Genomic DNA, 17,936 nt, shown 5'->3' with positions numbered 1-17,936 from the left:
TGAGCGCGCTGTCCCAGTGATCGGCAGCAACAACTGAGATGCGTTGGGAGGGAGGATAGGATCCTCAAACAGAAGTTACACTAAATGTATCAATAATTAACAGCCTTTTAATAGCAGAGTTTTGGCTGCCTGACATCTGCTTCCAGACAGGTCCCGGGTGCTCCCTGCCGATATCTCGTGCAAGGTCCGGAGATCCCCAACACGTCTGAAGTGCAGCCCGTGTGAATTCTGGATCTGCTTACAGTCTTCTGTCTCGCGCATGGGACATGCCTCTCATCAAGGAAGGATTGCAACCCTAAATACCAGCAGATACTACCAATAAAACTGAGGGTTCACGTCATCTAAAACTGAGGGTTCACGTCATCTCTTCAAGCTGTAATCCACTCGAGCAGAAGGCTGCTAACTGGTGATCTCCAACCCCAGAATAAAGGAAGGCTGTCAGATGCAAACTGGTCCCAGCCCCAGCCCTTTGCATTCCTGCCTGTGAAGTGGCAAAGAACCAGCCTTTTGCCCATGCTGATGGGGTCATTACTTTACCAGTCTTGAAGTGAGTTAAATTCCTCACTTTCTGCCGAAATGGCTGTAACAACTCCTCAGTAGCCCCAGTAATTTGATTTGGTTTATAATGTGCTTTTAAAGTACAGGGGATAAATGCCATCAGTCTGCATAAAAGGTGGCAGGTAAAGAATGGGCAAGATGGGCTATAATAACTTTAAATTAAAAGCTCTCTTCCCCCCTCATCTGCAGCCATGGTGGGGTCTGCAGATTTTCAGTGAAACTTTGGGAATGTGCCTAGATCTCTCTCCGGCAGGCATTTAACCTCCGTTTATGAAGAAATAAAGCAAAATTGATGTTGATTTTGGCCTGCGTTGGGGGATACTTGTGCAGCATAAAAGCCCTTTTGCCTGCAATTTGCCGAGCAGCCCTGTCACATCAGTAAAGGCTGGTGCTGATAAAGATAAAGCTTTATAGCTGGGGCATTTGCTGCTAACAGCAAGCTAATGCTGCATTTTCATTTTGATGCAATTAATGTTAATGTCTGCTACGAAAATTGTCATTAAATACCATTTTAAAATCCATTCAATTTGCATATGCAAAGCCCATTTACTATCATGTAAAATACATACTGCCGTTCATCATGTCTCTTCCCTTGAATTTGTAGCTGCTATTTTGTTTTGTTCGTGATTAGATTCATTTTAAAAGCTAGATGGTAATTGCAGAGAGCCCGGCAATCCTACAAGACACAACAGCAGAGGCCAGGCCAGGTCAGAGTGCATTTCAGGGGCCTCTACCACGCTTGATAAACCCTTGCTGCCTATTTAAGGGTGTCGCTGTCCAGCTCCCCTTCACAAAGGGCAGAAGTCCAGGAGCTGGTACATTCAGCTGGTGGGATGGAGGTGTGGTGAGCTGTTCCTTTTTCCTCTCCCTTAAATCCTTTGTGCTTCTTACCTATAAGGCAGCAGGAGCTCCTCCTGTGCCTCTGTAGACACTGTTTAAAGCAGTCACTGAGTGCACTGGGCATCTCTCCAGCTAGCAGCAGAAGAGCTACAAAGCTCGGAGCCCAAAACAAGCCACAATATGGGCCCTCACTAAGTGGCTTTATGGTAGGATCCTGTGTCCCAGCTGGACTGGCAATGGCATGGGGGTCCAGGGGTGGCTGCAGAGGCAGCAAAGGGAGCATCTAGTGCTTAGCTTAGCAGCCTCCATTTGTGCAGAGGGTTGTGTTGAGCTTTCTGTGATATCCCACTCATTAGAGTGAGGTTGGCAGGGCTTCTCAGCAGCTGGTCTTGGAATTGGTGCCTCTTCCTAGAGAGACAAGAGCTAGTTGCTACATAAGAGTTGTTGCTTCCAGCTCTCTGCAGACTCGGGCAAGAATCGCTGCACTGGTCACATTGACTCCAGAAGCTCAGGCATTAGGGACGAACCAGCAGAGCTCAGGACACAGGCCTGGGCTAAACCTTGCTGTCACGGGTGGGCGCAGGGTCAAAGGAAAGTGCATAAAAATGGTCCCTCCATGTAGCTGGTCAGCATCCCCGAGGCTGGCAATGACTGAAGCCTTCTGGTTTTTCTGTGTGGCCTTTTGTGCCCCACCAGTAATCAAACTGCTCCACTCACAACCACAGTGGTGGGACAAGTACGGCTGTGCATAAAATGCAACCATGCTGATAAGGCAGCAATCTGCAGCAATGTGGCAACTGCTATGTGCGGATGGACGTGACTACACACAGTGTTGTGCAGCAGATCATCCCACTGATCATCTTGGAGACGAAATTACTTGGACTCAATTGAATGAATGAAAGGAGTGGGACAAAATAGAGTTTTAAAGAGGGCTTCGATTTGTGCCGTTCATTTTGGGGGATGCCATTCTACCCCAGCAGTTCACAGGAGTGCATGGCTAACCGCAGGCACACCTAGATACCAGGTGTCTGATTTTTGAATATGGTTGGATAGTAAGACATAAAAACACTGATTTGAACTCTGCGATCAGGACATTCTGTGGCTTGAGAAGCCAATATATGTAATGCAGAAAATGTGCGTGTCAGAGTTCAGCTTGTCTTGGGAAAACCGTATGTTAGAGCATTTTTTCTCTCCTTTCCCCCTGCCCCCCCCCCCCAAAAAAAATTGCATTAGCATCACTGATTGAAAGCATAGACTTGAGGATGCGAGTGAAGAATCTAATCCTTAAAAAGCCGCAGGGTTTCCCTCTCCGCCAACTTACCGTGCTGTGATTCCAAACGTCATGTCGGGAGGCAGGCTTGGTGTGGCTTTCTTAAAGCGACTTCCCTCTTCCTCTTTGCAGCGAATGTCCTTGACGTGGCGGTACAGGTTGAATTCCCGAGCTGTGACATAACCAGCCTTAAGAGCTCCACGATTCATGGCTATGTAATTACGTGGTATCTCTCTTTGGGAAGGAGGCCTGGGCTTCATTGAGTGCCAGTGGCCTATCGCTAAGGCATAGAACGGAATAAAAGAAGCAGAAGAGAAAGGTGTTAAATCATTTGGATGACTTGTCCTAGGTGAGTGACTTATTCTGTGCAGAGGGCACAGACTTAAGTCCAGTGCATTTAATGCAACAATGCATCAAGGACTTCTTGCAAGTCCTCTGCATAGGGGCAGATTTAGCCAGGTTCAGTTCAGTTGGTTTCTCACTGAGAATCTCAAGAACTGAGGAAAATCCATATCTGAAGCAGAGATTTAAATTTTTTTTCCCCATGCAAACTGCTTCTGTTTCCAACTCTCCAGGTGGGTTGGAAAAGCCGTTTGACAAAGCCTTCATGTTGGTGCCATATTTTAGTACGGTACCAAAAGCTTGCATAGGAATGGGCCAGTCCATTCATTATGTTTGACTCAGTGCTATTAGAGCTCAGTGGATGCAGTAACCAGGCCAATACAAGGCCCAAGTCAGGAAAAGGAAAGTCATGATTTGCACTGTTTGATGTTGTTCTGCTTTCAAGCAGGGATAAGCTCACTTGAAGCCCCTTGCAAGTCTCTTGGTCTACATTCCCTAGGCTTCACTGGTGTTGCTATACCTATTGCTGGCCACTCATGGCTCCATCCTAGATCAAGATAAGGCCAAGAAAGCTGCTTTCCTATAAGTTACCAAAAGCCACAGACTGTGTTCATATAATTAAGTAAAATGCTAGCATTCCTGCTCTCCATCCTTAGCTCAACGGGGAAAAAGGCATATCGTTAACTACAAACTTGCATATGAGACCATGGTGGGGTGGACCCACCTCTGATAGCATCACTATCATACCTTCAGGCACACCTCCATCAGTCCCACGAATGCATAACCCATATGTAAAATCGGGGCCTGGTAGAGCGTAGGAACTTCTCCGAGGTTTTCCAAGTTCTGGCTGAAAGAAGAAAGGCAAAGGTTTTGCTTAACAAGTCAGAACCCCTGAAACCAGACAATGTAACAGATTCTGATTAGGCAGGCAGACTAAGTCTAGCCCAGAGGAACATCTTAAGAAGTTCCCAATGTTGGGAGCCATATATAGGTGGGTTGGTGTCGTTTTTAAGTAGCATGTCAATTAGACTTGCTCTGAGCAGGCTCAGACAACAGCCCCTAGTTGGAACCTGATCATCATATGACTAATAAAGATTGTGTTCAACTGGACTTAGCAACAAGGCTGTTGTGGACAAGCCCTGTAAGTATGGTTATTGTCCAAGAAGTGACCTTCAGAAAGAGATGGCCGTGCTTTGTTTGAGGCTCTCGGGTACTTGTGCACGTGGTGATGCTTTCTCTCGCCACGTTTCTGTTATTCCATTTTTGTTCCGTTGAATGGTATTTTGTCTTGCCCTAAAAATGAGGTCCTTTATGTCTGTGTATCCAGACTTCCCAGGTCCTTCATTGCATTTGATATCTACTAGGCACCTCGCTCTTCTGCAGCAGTCGTTTGTATCTGCAAGCGAGTTTGGACTGCTGGATGGGAATGATGGTGATGAGCGCAAAAAAACAACTTGATTCATAGATTTGTAAGAGAAACTTGTTACTTGTCCAGTCTGCCTAGGGAAAGTCATGTCAGCCTTTGCTTTAGTTTTGCACTGTGCATGCCTGAATCCTGCTCTCCCATGTTCAGATAAATCCAAGCCTTAAAATAAAAATTTGGCGAAAGTCAGCAGGAGTCACTGAACTCAAAGCTGTGTGTGAAATGGTGACAGTTGTATGAGTTTGTTCCCAAATCACAAGCCATACTGGACTCCCCGGAAAAGGGGGCCTTGGCTTATTTAAAAATGCACAGGTTCAAACTATAGAAATGAGTAGATGTCCAGATCTGTTGGGTTAGCTGGGTAAATCCACTTGATTGAACAAGGTGGCTGGAGAGGTTGGCTGCAGGTGGTAGCTTTCTAGCGGCTACAAGCCATTAGACCTTCTTTGGCTGCATTTATATCGTTTAGAAATCATGGGTTCCTTTAGAAAATTGGAACTGACTGTACACAAAGATCCTGTTGTGTTTTTGCTCATGGCCAGGAATGATCAATAAATTCTTAAGCAGCCAAATACAGGCAACTGGGGCTGGGGGGGTGGCGGGGAAAGAAAAGGGAAAATAGTGAGTGGTGGTTCTGGCTCAGACGAGTAAAACTATGAACACACTGACTGCACATCTCCAAACTCTGGGCTTAATTGACCCCAGTTCACTCCTTTCTTTGGACCATGATCTCCACGGTGACGTGAGACACGTGCACCTTGAAACCTTATTGACTTTTGAAAGGAAGAGGGCATGGGGGTGGGGGAAGAGGTGGTACCTGGCTGCCAGACAGCCCATACCCCTGCCTTGCAGACTTCTCCTATCAGATGGTTGGAGCAAGGCCAGGTAATGAAGCCCCCCACTAAAGCAGAGTTTGGCCTGTGTGAATGCATTAAATACACGTCTTTCGGAGACCCTGTGTGCTGGACCAGTCTGGGAGAAGGGAAGGCCTGATAGTCTGCTCTAGCTCTATCCCCAGGTGAATGCTTAGAAAGTATCAGCTGTGACACTGTGCTATCAAAATGAGTATTGTTACACTCCAGAGTCCATATGCTTGTGTGATTAAGGGAGGTATTTACACCTCGGGGGACTAAACCCTGTCCTCCCTGCCAAGCCTGAGTATAAACCAAGTGGGTCAAGAAAGAGATGGTGGCAAAGAACGGTACGTTGCCCTGCTCTAATGACGGCTTGGTGCACAGCACCTGCCTACAGGCTTCAGAAAGCCTTTCCGTTCAGAACTGGAAACGGGTGCATAGAGAGAAAAATAAAACACCTTTTATTTTTCCCCCATGGCTTTATTTTTATCTACATGGGATTGCTTGGTTACAATCTCTCGGGATGAGCTGATCATTAATGCTTTCATTTAGGTTTTAGGAACCATGTAGCTGATGAATGTTGACCTACCCTTGGCTTTTTCAGTCCTAGCCTGTGGCAGAACCCAGACTCCACCTACCCCTGAGCTGAAGAGCTTTTCGGTGGAGGTGGGGATCTGAATGCAATGTATCAAATTGCTTTCATCATGGAAGAAGTTAGTTGAGGCCTTTTCCCCCTGTTCCAGGTCTGCGAGGATGGGGAGAAGCTGTCTGCTTACTGAAAATAGTAGTGGCAGGGCCACCAGGCAACCACCAGCCTCCAGGAGAGGAGTTTTTGGCTGTTAGGACCGTTTGGGAGCGTGGATGTCACCCATGTCTGAATGTTGTTCTGATTCAGGGGCTAATGCTCAGCTGGAGATATGTGGCCTTCTGCTCCCCCTGGCAATTCATATCCAGTATGTAATGATCACACAAGCATCGCTTTGGGCCAGAACTTTTACTTCGTACTTGGGCAAAGGGGCCAATGAAGTCGGTGAAGCTTAACTTGAATAACGAGGGCTAAATAGATCCCTTGCCAAGAACAGGACTCATTTCTCAGAGCTTGGTACTGAAGTCTGTAGAAGTTGCTCATGTTTCCTCCCACTTTAGGGCCTGAAGCCATTTTCTGCATATCGTCGCTTTGGGGTGTCTCAATTCAAGGTCTACTTGCAGCTCTGTAAAATTCAAATGAGAAGGTCCATCTCTGGGCAAGAAACCATTGCAAAAAGCCATCAAATGGAAACAACCACACTGTTATTTCTGGGCTGCAGCAATGGAGATGGAAAATACAGTGCTTTGTGCCATGGCACTCTGAGTCTGAATCACATTTTCTTGCTTACGAGACTATGCAGGTCACTGTTTATTCATTTAAGTTCATTCCTTTTCAATTTCCATTAGACCAGCAAGTGATGCATTTTACCTAGCTGTGATCAAACACGGGCAAGCTAACTCCCCAAAACTACAGGGCCTGCAAACCCATAGCTCTGATGCAAACTGAGTTGGATGCAATGTTTGCAAACTTCTTTCCATCCCAAATGGGAAGTGTTTAGGCAGCTCTGGGAAGAACAGTTTGGATTTTGAGAGCTCTCTCATCACCCGAGAAATAGGCTTTCTCATGATATTCGCTGAAAAGACTTTGCAAAGGTCTGGGGCTTTCTGAATCCGCTTCCACCTCTGTGTCTTTCTGTATTACACCTCTTTTCTTTCCCAGAGTTGAGGGTGCCAAAAGTTCATCTAACGTCCCTCCTGATTGTATCGTTGGTTCAATGAAAGAAGACTTGCATGGCAATATATCCTTCTCATTGTGGTTACAACATTTCAGCATCCCTGCAGTATGGAAAGCCATTGATTCTTAGTGGTGAACAGATATTAGCATTGTGTTCTTTTAGAGAAACTGGAGTATTCTTGGCTAAATCACACAGACAGCCCTCCTTCACATCTCTTGCTGGGACCGGACCTTGTTGTCTTTTACGGGCACGGTGCCTAGCAGACTGGGGATGACCATGGTCTCTGGGTACTATTATACTGTGAATACAGCTTAGTAATAATAAACCATAAATAAAGACGTGCTGTGCCTGTTCCAGGGACACAAGCTGAAGATGTATAAACTGTTGCAAGAAATGATAAACTAGCTTTCATTGTTGATCTATTTTTTCCTGCCTTTTATAAGGCTTTGGTGTGCTAGCTATTTTTAGGTTTCTTGTCATTGATATACAAGGGAAATGGTGTAGCATTTTTCAAAAACAGGAGGGCAAGCGTTTCCCTGGGATCTTAGCCTGCGATCCCAGCAAATGAAGATGTGAGGTCAGAAATTAGTTATTAAAATTGAAGATGTGTGGTTAGGGGAGGAGAAATCCCACTGACAGCCTGGAAAAAGGAGAGGAAAGGCCTGTAACATTGCAAATCTGCTTAATAACACTTAATTGAGTACATCTTGAATGGGAAGGGAAATGGCAGGAGCAGGATTCTTTAGTGCTTGCAGCCCATCTACTTCCCAGGCTGTGGACCCAATTTCCTTTTCCCTGTGCTGTGGATGGGGGGCACAGTACTGCCATTTTGGTTTGATGGCATTTTAGAGCCCCTTTGCCCTGGTGCAATATGCAAGGACAACAGGGAAATTAGCCTGATGGGTCAAATCTCGAGGCAACACATGACTCCTATTGACGTCAGTGGACCTGGGAGGGTCTGAGCCCCTGTCAGGATTAGATGTCCTGCCTCCCTCAACCCAACCAATCGGATACTCGAGGCCGAACCTGTCTTGGTGATACAAGGAAGGCACCTGAATCAAGGATTAACGTTCGTCTCGTTCGCAAACCAGCAGAGAGGATATAACCGCGTTGGCCCATTCAGATTGTTTGTCATCAGTTGATTAGACGCACTGCATGACTGAGCATTCGAGAGAAGTGCCCACCGTTGATGGGAAGCCTCCTGATTTCTTTCTCTGACCCACCGACGTTGCCTCCCTTTTAGGTTTAGCCTGTCACAAAGCTGCTTGGCTGGAATACAGATCTGTCTGACAGCTGTCCCCATCAGCAGACAACTTCATTAAACCTCATTAAGATGTCATCTCTCTGCCTTATTTCCCACCTCTCAGCTCTAATTAAAACCATCTCTCTCTCCATCCCAGGCGGTCCTAATTTTCTCTAGGTACCTTCTGCAAGTTTTCTCCCTTTACGACCTGAGCGAGGAAAATCAGGCGTCTTAAATATTGTTTATCCATTCAGCTCATTCAGAAAAGACTAGCCCAGTGTTTCCCGAAGCATTCCCAGTCCCTCCTGCAGAGATCAGGTCTCTCCTGGAATGAGAGAGGCATGTGCTTATCACCTGACTGTTTCTATTTGTTCTTTACGGGTGCTTTTATGGGGATCAAATTATATTAGTTCCTCTACAAGGCAACAGACCCCATTTTAACCTGAATGCACTTTACCCAGCAATTCTTTTCTCAAAAGGACTCCCAAATGGAGCCAATGCGCATTGGCATGTATGTGGTCATATGCGTACATGGTCATACATGCACAGTTAACATGAAGCCCATTTGTGCTGCTGCCGTCTGCTGGATGGTATCAGAATTGCTCAGCCATGTTATCTAAACCCTATACTGCGATAGCGCGGGGAGAGGGGTGAATCCGTCACTGCATCAGAGTAATAAAAGCAGTTGAAAATGGGCCCGGGACGGTGTGAATCTGAGATATGCTTAAAATTTGAGACAAAACACAGCCATTTTGGGTGTTCCACGTTTTGTGGCAAACATTTTGGCATGCCTCGAGCTGAACTGCCAGCTTCTAAACACTCCCTCCTGCTAATCCCTTTATGCAGATTTAGCTAGCGAGAGGGATAGAAAAACAGATTGCAAACGGAGCACTGCAGAGAGAGATGGAGGCATGTATTTTTAATCCCTGTATCGAACGCAGCCCTTTGCCAGGGAGGGGATGCTTTGGAAATTCATGAATTCTCTCAATGCCTTTATTCAGGTGGGGATGCCCGGTCCCCTCCTCACTGACTCCGTGGCCTTTGGCAGCCTGCAAACCCCACGCCTGTGCATTTTCAATCCATACAACCCTGTTTCTTTCCTTACCTTCTGTTCTACTTTTCATTACACCCCCTTGTACAGTAAAGCCTCCCATCATGCTGCCATTACTATTATTATTGCTGATTTACTGCACTTGCAGAGTGAAGTGATTGCAGTGACAAGGCCCAGCATTTTTTCCCCCCTTCCCCCCACGACAGCTTGAAATCAAGCCCCTCATTTGCATTTACATGATCTCGCTGTGCAGCTTATGAGATCGGGAGATTTATTTGCTACTTAGCTTGATGTTTGATTACACTCTAAGAAGGCGGTGAGCTACAAAGTGCGGGGATACATCAGATCTGAGCTACTGAGAGCCTCTGGGGGACAGTAGCTCAACATCAGGTTTAGGTAGATGAGGAAGGGAAGGTTCAGTGTTTTGAAAAAAGGCAAATTTTGAGGGTTTTTTTTAAGAGGGTGGGAAAAGAGGAAGCAAAACTTGCCCCTTCCCCCCTTGATGGAAATGGTTAGCAAAAACGTGAATCTTTTTTTTTTTCAAACAGATCCAGGATTGTTAGCTCTAGAGAAATGCTACCAGGCACTAGCTGGCAGGTACTTTTATATGGAGCCAACTCCTTGTAACTTCCATTCTTGAGCAGAATAATAATCATCATCATCATCAGCAGCACTTGCCATCTTCAAAGCCTTTCATAAACATTAAAGGTCAAGCTTGAGAGGAGTTTTGCTTGATTAAGGCCCACAGTGTTTGGTCCTAATTTATTAATCCTCACAACACGTCATTAAGCAATAATCCTTGGATGGCAGCTGGGAAAACTGAGGCAGAGAGGTTAATTGACTTGTGAAAGACTGCAGAATAAATCCAGGGGTGGAGCGGGCACCACGATAGTGGCACAGGCTTGTGTTCAGATCTCTAGCCTGAAGTCCCCACTGCCAGAGAGAAAGTAAAGAGGGCTGCATAATATATCAGTGACACCTGAATATCAGCTGAGGCAGGACAGTACCTATGACACTTGTTCATAATACGATGCAGATGGGAGAACGAGCCGTGTGTGTCAGTACTAATTAGGGCATTGCCTATTTGTACCCTAATTTATATTGAACAGTAAAGGTTAGAACTTTATGAGCTAACCTCTCCAGCCCCTATCCCTGTGACCTACACAACCAGTCCAGTGCATTCGGCGTGTCTCTTGTAGTGAATAAATGACTGGTACATTAATAAGAGACTCAAAACCCCAGTACTCAATGGCTAGTATTATTGCCATCAGCTTCACCTCACCCACGCTGCACATCTTTAATATCGGCTATTACACTTGATAGGGTGATGATTTAACCAAAACACTTGATGCTGGGTGAGTTGAAGCTGAGTTCTGAGAGTTTTTAAATAACTCTGGGTTGCGCAACACAATGTCGTTTAAAGGAGATGAAGAGCTAAATGGTCCTTGCGCTAGATGCAGCTATGGTTTTCTAGTCCCCCAACAATTCTGCTGTAAAAATTCTACGGCATGGGGAGAAGTGCACTTCCTGGTGTAAGTGGTCAGGAAGTGCTGTCTGCATCAATTTGCCCCTCCAGGCAAGGGCACAGGATGAACACCATTTACAAGACGGGGCAGTAGAAGCCACATGGGGCAGGAGAGCAACTAACAGGAAAAGATGATATCAGGGCTGGAAGGGTGACCTAGCTCACCTTGCTTTCCCAGTTGCTTTTTGTGCTACATCCTCATTATGCTTTTTATGATCTCAATGAAGGCCAAACTAACTTGCAGCTACACCCATGGTCAGTTCACTGAACCCAGTCCTCTTCTGGAGTCAGCTGGCATATTGCCTTCAGTGGAGCTGAACCAACTTGCACCACCTGCAGACTTTGCCCACTGACTTTGAGGTTGCTTGGGTTTATTCGAGGACATTTTGATTCCAGTCTGCATCTTGACTTACAGGCCTGGACCTCTTATTAGGAGTCCCGCCCAGGCAAGGACTACAAAATCAGACCCTTTTTCTGGCTGTGGAGATTAAAGGGAGAATACATGGCTGAAACAAAGTATGAAGGAGCCAATGTACATCATTTTGGTGCTGAACGTCAGCCCATCGAACGCCGGGCCAAGCTTCATTGCTCTCCTGCCCCCAGTCAAACACCAAGTTTTCATAGGAACCTCAACACAATAACAGACTGACTACAATAAGCATTCAGCAAGTGACCACGTTCTCAGGATGGTACATACCTTTCCATTTACACCTTTTTTTCTTACTGTATTACAGACCCCAGCTATTAGTGATTGGCATTCTAGAAACACTGCGCTGCCTAGAATACTGTCATTATTTTGCCTGGAAACCTGAGAGAGATTTTCTTTAAAACATTCAGTGATGTTTCAGGTGTTTGTTGGAAGGGGAAATGTTCCTTTTCCCACCTTTGTTGTTGGGTTTTTTGTTTGTTTGTTTTTACTTTCTTCCTCCCTTACTACATTTGCGTAGACAAAAGGCAAAGAAGTGGGGAAGGGGAGCTGAAAGGGGGCGAATAAAAGGATAGAAAAAACAAAAAACAGAAACCCCCAAATATTCCAGTTTTGGGTTCTTTGCTGGCAGCTCAGAAAACTTTCAAAAGAAACCAATTGCTTTGAGAAAAAGCTCTTTCTTTAAAAAAAAACCAAAAAAAACCACTCAGTTAATTTTTTTCACCAGCTCTAATAAACCCCATAGAAACTATAACAGAAGCCCTGAACACAGATTAGTTTGGTTAATGACTGAAATATTAGTTGGGCTGAGACAATAGAGAAAAAAGAATGACTTAATTATAGCAATTCTTAACATGGATTTTTACATGTCCTCATAAGAGAAAGTTGTAATATGGATCGGAAAAAATGCTAAGGAAATTCACTAATACATTGGATTCATTCTCTGTATTATGGAAAATGTCTTGGGAGGAGTTCACTTATCACCCTTGTGTTGAGTATAAAATTAACATAGAAACCAAAGGGTGATTCTCTGCTACAATGGCCTTGCTCTGAGGATACTCCACAGAAGGCCTTTCTCGCCCCTTTCCGCTGTCAGGACACAGAACAGACTCCAACTCCTCATTTAAGTGTGGGGAGGAGAAAAGGGGATGGCTCATCGGCCTTCACCAGGATTGTTAATAGTTGAGGGAGTGTATGAAGAAACTTGCTCGAGGGTACCTGTAAATCAGTGGCAGAGCCAAGAAAAGAGCCAGTTGGGTACCCATCTACTGCCTTCTACCGTGCTCGTGCCATCTTGTGTACAACACTGGGAGGCAATAATAAAATTAAACAGCCGGTCGATGTCTGATTCGGTCGGGAAATGAGTGAAAGGTCAAACGTGTTGAGCAGCAATTGTGAGCGAGTCTTGCAAGTTGGGAGTGAATCTTGGATAAATAAGTAAGACGGTGACAGGAGTACTTCAGAAAGAGAATCAAAGAGCTATTGGACTGTTTCAAGTTTTGACAAGAGCAGGGGTCATTCTCTTTTCATTTATTTCTTTTCATTTTATATAGAATCATTGAAAGGCACGTCATGTAGTTTTGGAAGGGAAAATGTGTTCTTCCTGGTGATTTTTATTTTTCCTGCCAAGGGAGGGATCCAGCCTCAGCTCCAGTAATTTGTACTGTGAAGTATTTCACTATATTTTTGTCCAAAGGAATTTCAAGAAGTAGTTAAGGTAGAGATGGGGAGAGCAGGATGGGTTTGAGTGCTCATGAGAACCGACACTGAGATAGCAGTGGTCCTCCAGCCTTGAAGGTGAGACCTGGTGACACAAGCCTTGTGCCTCAGTTTCACGGATGGGAGTTGCAAGGTTTAACTCTTGTAGAGGCCCTGGAAGAGGAAGTGCTAAACGCTGTCCCTGGCTTTGAAACTCTTTCCCTGTGTAAGAGCTGCTCTCCAAATAATGAAAACCACCGAGACTTGTGGGGCTGGGGTCACCCCTCTATGGGTTAGATTTCATGGCCCTTGCCGTGAACTGGTTGCAAGTGGCACCTTCATGCTTGATTTGCTTGTCTGCATTCAGAGGTCACCAGCCTCCACTGAATTCAAGATCTCATGCCACATCTAAGGACTGTGTCTCGGTGTAGGTCAGACATTGAAAATAAGGGTGAGGCAGGCTGAACCTTTGCAGCCACCTACATGTGCTAAAGGGTTGACAACTCTGTGCCTGGGAAATAAATTACAAGGTTCAAAACGCTTCATACTTCGTAACTTCTGAGACGGACTTGTCTGGGGAGGCGAGACTAAGTAGTTCCACAAAACCAGAGAGGACCTGCCCCAATCCCTCCTAATTCCCTCTTCTTCCCAACCAGCTACCATAAACCTTGCCCCAAGTTGTTCGTGGCCCTTCTCTCAGTCTTTATGAACTCAGTTTAGTTGCACTTTTCCAGTAGGGTTTCTTTTGGTTCTGGCTTGTTGAGCGGACTGCAGACGCTGGAGTAGGATCGATTCTGGAAGTGCATCAGGCTTGGAAGATGGCCACAACTTCAAGGTTATGCCAACCCTAACTGGAGATTTGGCCCTCCTTTTCTACCTCCTCCTGTCTCATGAGCTGCTTTCCAGCTTTCACTTGATTAGAAGATGATTTTTTTTATTTAATGTTTGGAATGTGGGATCTGTCCCTAAGCCTCCTGATTGCCTTTTTCATGTGTTTGGGCTGAAGAGGTGGTAGCTTGCCCTTGACAGGGACTGAGAGAAGGATGCATGGCAGTGTGCGTGTTGAGTTGGATTGGGAGGTGGGACAGCTGGAGTTACACCTCCTTTTCTGCTTTATGCCATGTCTCATCCTACTCTCTGATGGCAGACAACAATGTGGTGGCAACTGGCTGATGGAGCAGTATGGAGTATGTGGTATTAATTTGCGGCTGTAAGCTCTAGTTTAAAGCAGAAATCCATGCTCCCCTTTAGCTACTGGAGAGTTTGGGAGAGCATCAGGGTAGAACTCTATTTAAGTTGCTCCTTGTGAAAGCAAAGGTGCTATGCTCTCAAAGCCCCCTTTGAAAATAAGTGATTAAAATGCTTGAATGGCTCTCTGAGGCAGGATGGAGAGTGAGAGGGGTAAGTTTCCTGGGTTCGATGTTTCACGATTTTAGAGAAGCGTAAGTGTGAAGTCCACAGCCCAAAGACTAGTCAGTAGGGGCTATACACCAGAGTGAGAAGACAGGCTTGGTGTTGAGGTTAAGGCACTAGGTGGGGTCCCGTGAATTCAGTTCTTGGGTTCGCCTCCTACGACCTGTCTCATTTGGCAAAGCAGGTGAAACCATGGGCCTATTGGAGATAGTGGCAGAGTGGCTCTTTACTTTGGTGGGGCCTGCTTTTAACTCTCAGAGATCAAAGCAGCCTTAGCTCTTCCTAAATGGAGATCAAAACACACCCACTTCTTCATGGTTTGGCTGTCCTGTGCATTGAAATAGTGAATTCCTCCAGCAAGGAGCACACACATGCGTATGCCCAGAACCGAGAGCAATGGAGTCAAAATCTTGCGGGTACTTCTGGTACACAAATGATGATAAAAGGTTGCAGGGGAGCCTTCGGAGAGAGAATGGAAGTACGTGCCTCCATGGGACAGAAACTGCCTTCTGGTACAGTAGCTTCATGCAAGAACTGTTTGTACTTAGCTTTTAGTCTTGAAAATTACCATGAGATATGCTATTACAATTAATCATTAAAGACTTAAGAAAGAGGATTACATAAAAGACTCCGGTGATGATCTTTATCCAACTTGTAAAATGGGCAGACTTGATGGGACTGAATAATTTTCCTCTCATCTGCACAAAATCATGAATGCTAGTCAGACCTCGAGTCTGAAGTGAACACTGTGAGACCAGCCTATAATTACCAAAATAGAAAAAAAGAACAGCGTTTTCTAATGAATGACAAGCCACTAGGTGGAAATCTAATTTGGTCTAATTAAGCAGCCTTTGTGAGGATTTGTCTTTAGATGAAAAGAGGGAGCCAAAGAGATCTAAATGCAAATGAACTCTATCGTTTTGGTTTTAAAGGGCCAGCCAGATATGAAAGTATTTACGTACCCAGTACTTTCGTTCTTCTTTAGCACTGGCCTTTTAGTTTTCACCTGAGAACTACAATTTGCTCCCGGTTTCTGGGAACTTGTAAATACTTATTGCCCTGTTTCTTCACTTCTAATGTACTGCTAGGTTAGGCAACTTGGGCATGACAATGCCCCACATGTTACTGAGTGTTTTCCATATAACTTGGCTCTTTTGATACAGCCTTGGAGAGAAGATGGTGGTTGCTGGAATATGAAGTTTCAAGTTTGCGCTGTCCAGGTCTGTGGGGGTTTGCTATTGAACCCATAGGTCTACACAGCAAATTACTTTATCGCTGATAAATGAACAGGCTCTTGTTCAATAGTGCTCTCTCTGCTGATTCCACGGCGACAGTCGTTCAGCAAGTGCAAACCAGACAGGTGAAATCTGTTGAGGTGTTTCTTTCTGATCAAAATGCAGATGCTGAAAACTTAGCTTCCTTCTGTTGCTAACTTTGCTTTCAACTTTTGGCCAAATTGGAGTGTCTTGCCAGTGTTTAGGGCCAGAAAAGTAAATCTGTCCTCTCTAATGATGGGTGGTGTATCCACACCAGAGCATTTCTTCTCCAAAGCTAGCAAGCAAGGAAGGGGAGACTTCTTGCACTGAATGCATCACTCAAGGATGGGTAGCGGGAAGGAAAGGGGGCAGGTGGCCGGGGCAAAATGGGTGTATATGCAGTTGGGCCGGAGCTGCAAAGTTCTAGGTCAGACATGAACTTTCCAAAACTCATAGGTTGTCACATCTTGGCCCTTGGCTTGAGCCTATCACTGGGTGTGGATGCCCAAATTGAAGGACAGCAAATTTAGATTGGACATCAGGAAAAAAATTCTTTACAGTGGGGGTTGCCAAAATATGGAATATGCTTCCAAGGGAGGTGGTGCTATCCACTTCCTTGAAGGTGTTTAAAAAGAGTTTGGACAAACACCTGGCTGGGGCCATCTGACCCCAGTACTCTTTCCTGCGCAGGGCAGGGGGTCGGACTCGATGACCTAATAGGTCCCTTCTAACCCTAAAATCTATGAAATGCCATGATACTCACCTCCTTGTGACTCCTAGAATGACCAAGACTTTGGCTATGGATAAAAGAACAAGGTGAGGTGAATTCAAAGTGGATGGGTGCCTGCCGTGCCTCTGCAGGAAGCATGCACGTGCTTGCTCTGCAGTAAGTGAAAGCTAAATTGTGGTAGCTTATCCTTCCTGTCATTAGTGCATGGGACTAGGTGTCCACACTTGTGGTTCATTTCTGGCTCTGATGCTTTCTCTGTTCCTCAGATTCCCGACATAGGGAAACCTGCTTCACTCCTGACAAAAGCCTCCTTGTTCAACCCTAAGAAAATCTCTCTGTAACCCTGAGGTCCAGCTTGGCCCTGACTTGCACCCAATGCAACCCTAAAACCAAGCTAGTTCCTCCACACCTTCCTCAGAAATCATTCTGGGCTTAATAGAGAGCAATGGACAGATGACATGATATGAGGGGTGTTGAAAGTATCACTGAAACCAGGATGTGGGGTCAGGCCTTTCTAAGGATGGAAGGTGACTAAACTGCGTTGACAGCTGCAGTCAGATTCACTTTCCCCTGGCATAAAACTCTGAGTCTTGCAGCTGAATCTCAGTCTTAAATATTATGGGCTTTAGTGTAGTTACCATGTCCACTTAAGGGCAGAATTTGACCGTGGACAGTACCTCTAGAACACAATATATGTGCCTAGCAAGCAATCTTAAATGTAGGTAACCCCCTTGTTTAAGGTTTTCCACTGAAACTTTGCGCTGAATAACACCGGGGTATTTACAATAGTAGGTTCCCAACTTCTGATACCTCCTGTACAAAATCATCTCTGGTTTCATAGTAGAGAAGTCAGTGTTCCTTATCAAAAAGGATGCTGTTTCTTTAATGTAATAAAACCCCAGCAGGACAGAACATCTTCACTTGACTATCCCCCACTATTCCCATAAGAAATCAAATGTAATCCTATTTAAGAAGCTTTAAATAATTTTGAGCTTTCATATTGACTTATTAAAATGAAGCTTAAAAAACGCCTTCATTGCAATCCCTTTACAAGGGTCAGGGATATAAAATTTGAAGGAATATGATTAGTAGATCAGGTGGAAAGATATAGGCAGCAGGGTCCAATTTTACAATATAAAGTGTGATTTATTCCCCCCACCTCACCCCCTTTACACTGGAAGGTGACTAAGTTAAAAAAAAAAAAAGCACCTTCTTACTAAACAGATCTGCTCCCTGCATCTTATTGAGATCCCTTTTTAAGCTTTTGCTGTGTTTTAATCTCAGATCTGCAGAGCCGCTAAGGTAGAAGGGACTGGATTCTATTCCTTCCAACTAAAAAAATGCACTAATGAACAGATCAGTTACACTTGTGCAAATGCAGCGGCTGCCACAGAGGACATCATCATAAGATAATGGAGATACAAATATGTCACAGAGTACATTGGGGTTGCACAGATGTCGGGGATGGTACGTTTGGGCCTGCAGAACCTTTATTACTGCGGATGGTGAGTGAGAAGCTCAGGACTCCTATTGGCTTTTAGAG

The 17,936-nt window shown here is 45.1% G+C and overlaps 1 protein-coding gene and 1 long non-coding RNA gene across 2 annotated transcripts in view; both read right to left on the bottom strand.

The window, feature by feature from the left end:
- CFAP77 (cilia and flagella associated protein 77) overlaps positions 1 to 261 on the bottom strand; it is a 26,579-nt gene extending 26,318 nt beyond the window's left edge. Inside the window, exon 1 of the mRNA XM_019541114.1 lies at positions 243 to 261. Coding sequence (XP_019396659.1) covers positions 243 to 261 — 19 coding nt within the window. The remainder of the gene's footprint in view (positions 1 to 242) is intronic.
- Positions 262 to 2,723: 2,462 nt separating this feature from the next.
- The window catches only part of LOC109313963, a 39,915-nt gene continuing 24,702 nt past the window's right edge, over positions 2,724 to 17,936 (bottom strand). Inside the window, exons 2-3 of the long non-coding RNA XR_002102188.1 lie at positions 3,758 to 3,857; positions 2,724 to 2,948 (exon numbers count right to left, since the gene is read on the bottom strand). This is a non-coding gene — a long non-coding RNA (uncharacterized LOC109313963). The remainder of the gene's footprint in view (positions 2,949 to 3,757; positions 3,858 to 17,936) is intronic.

The sequence above is a fragment of the Crocodylus porosus genome, unplaced genomic scaffold (assembly GCF_001723895.1).
Source record: "Crocodylus porosus isolate Cpor-Errol unplaced genomic scaffold, CroPor_comp1, whole genome shotgun sequence".
Taxonomy (NCBI): domain Eukaryota; kingdom Metazoa; phylum Chordata; order Crocodylia; family Crocodylidae; genus Crocodylus; species Crocodylus porosus.
Note: the sequence above shows the minus strand (reverse complement) of the source record. Positions and strands in the feature narration are given on the sequence as shown.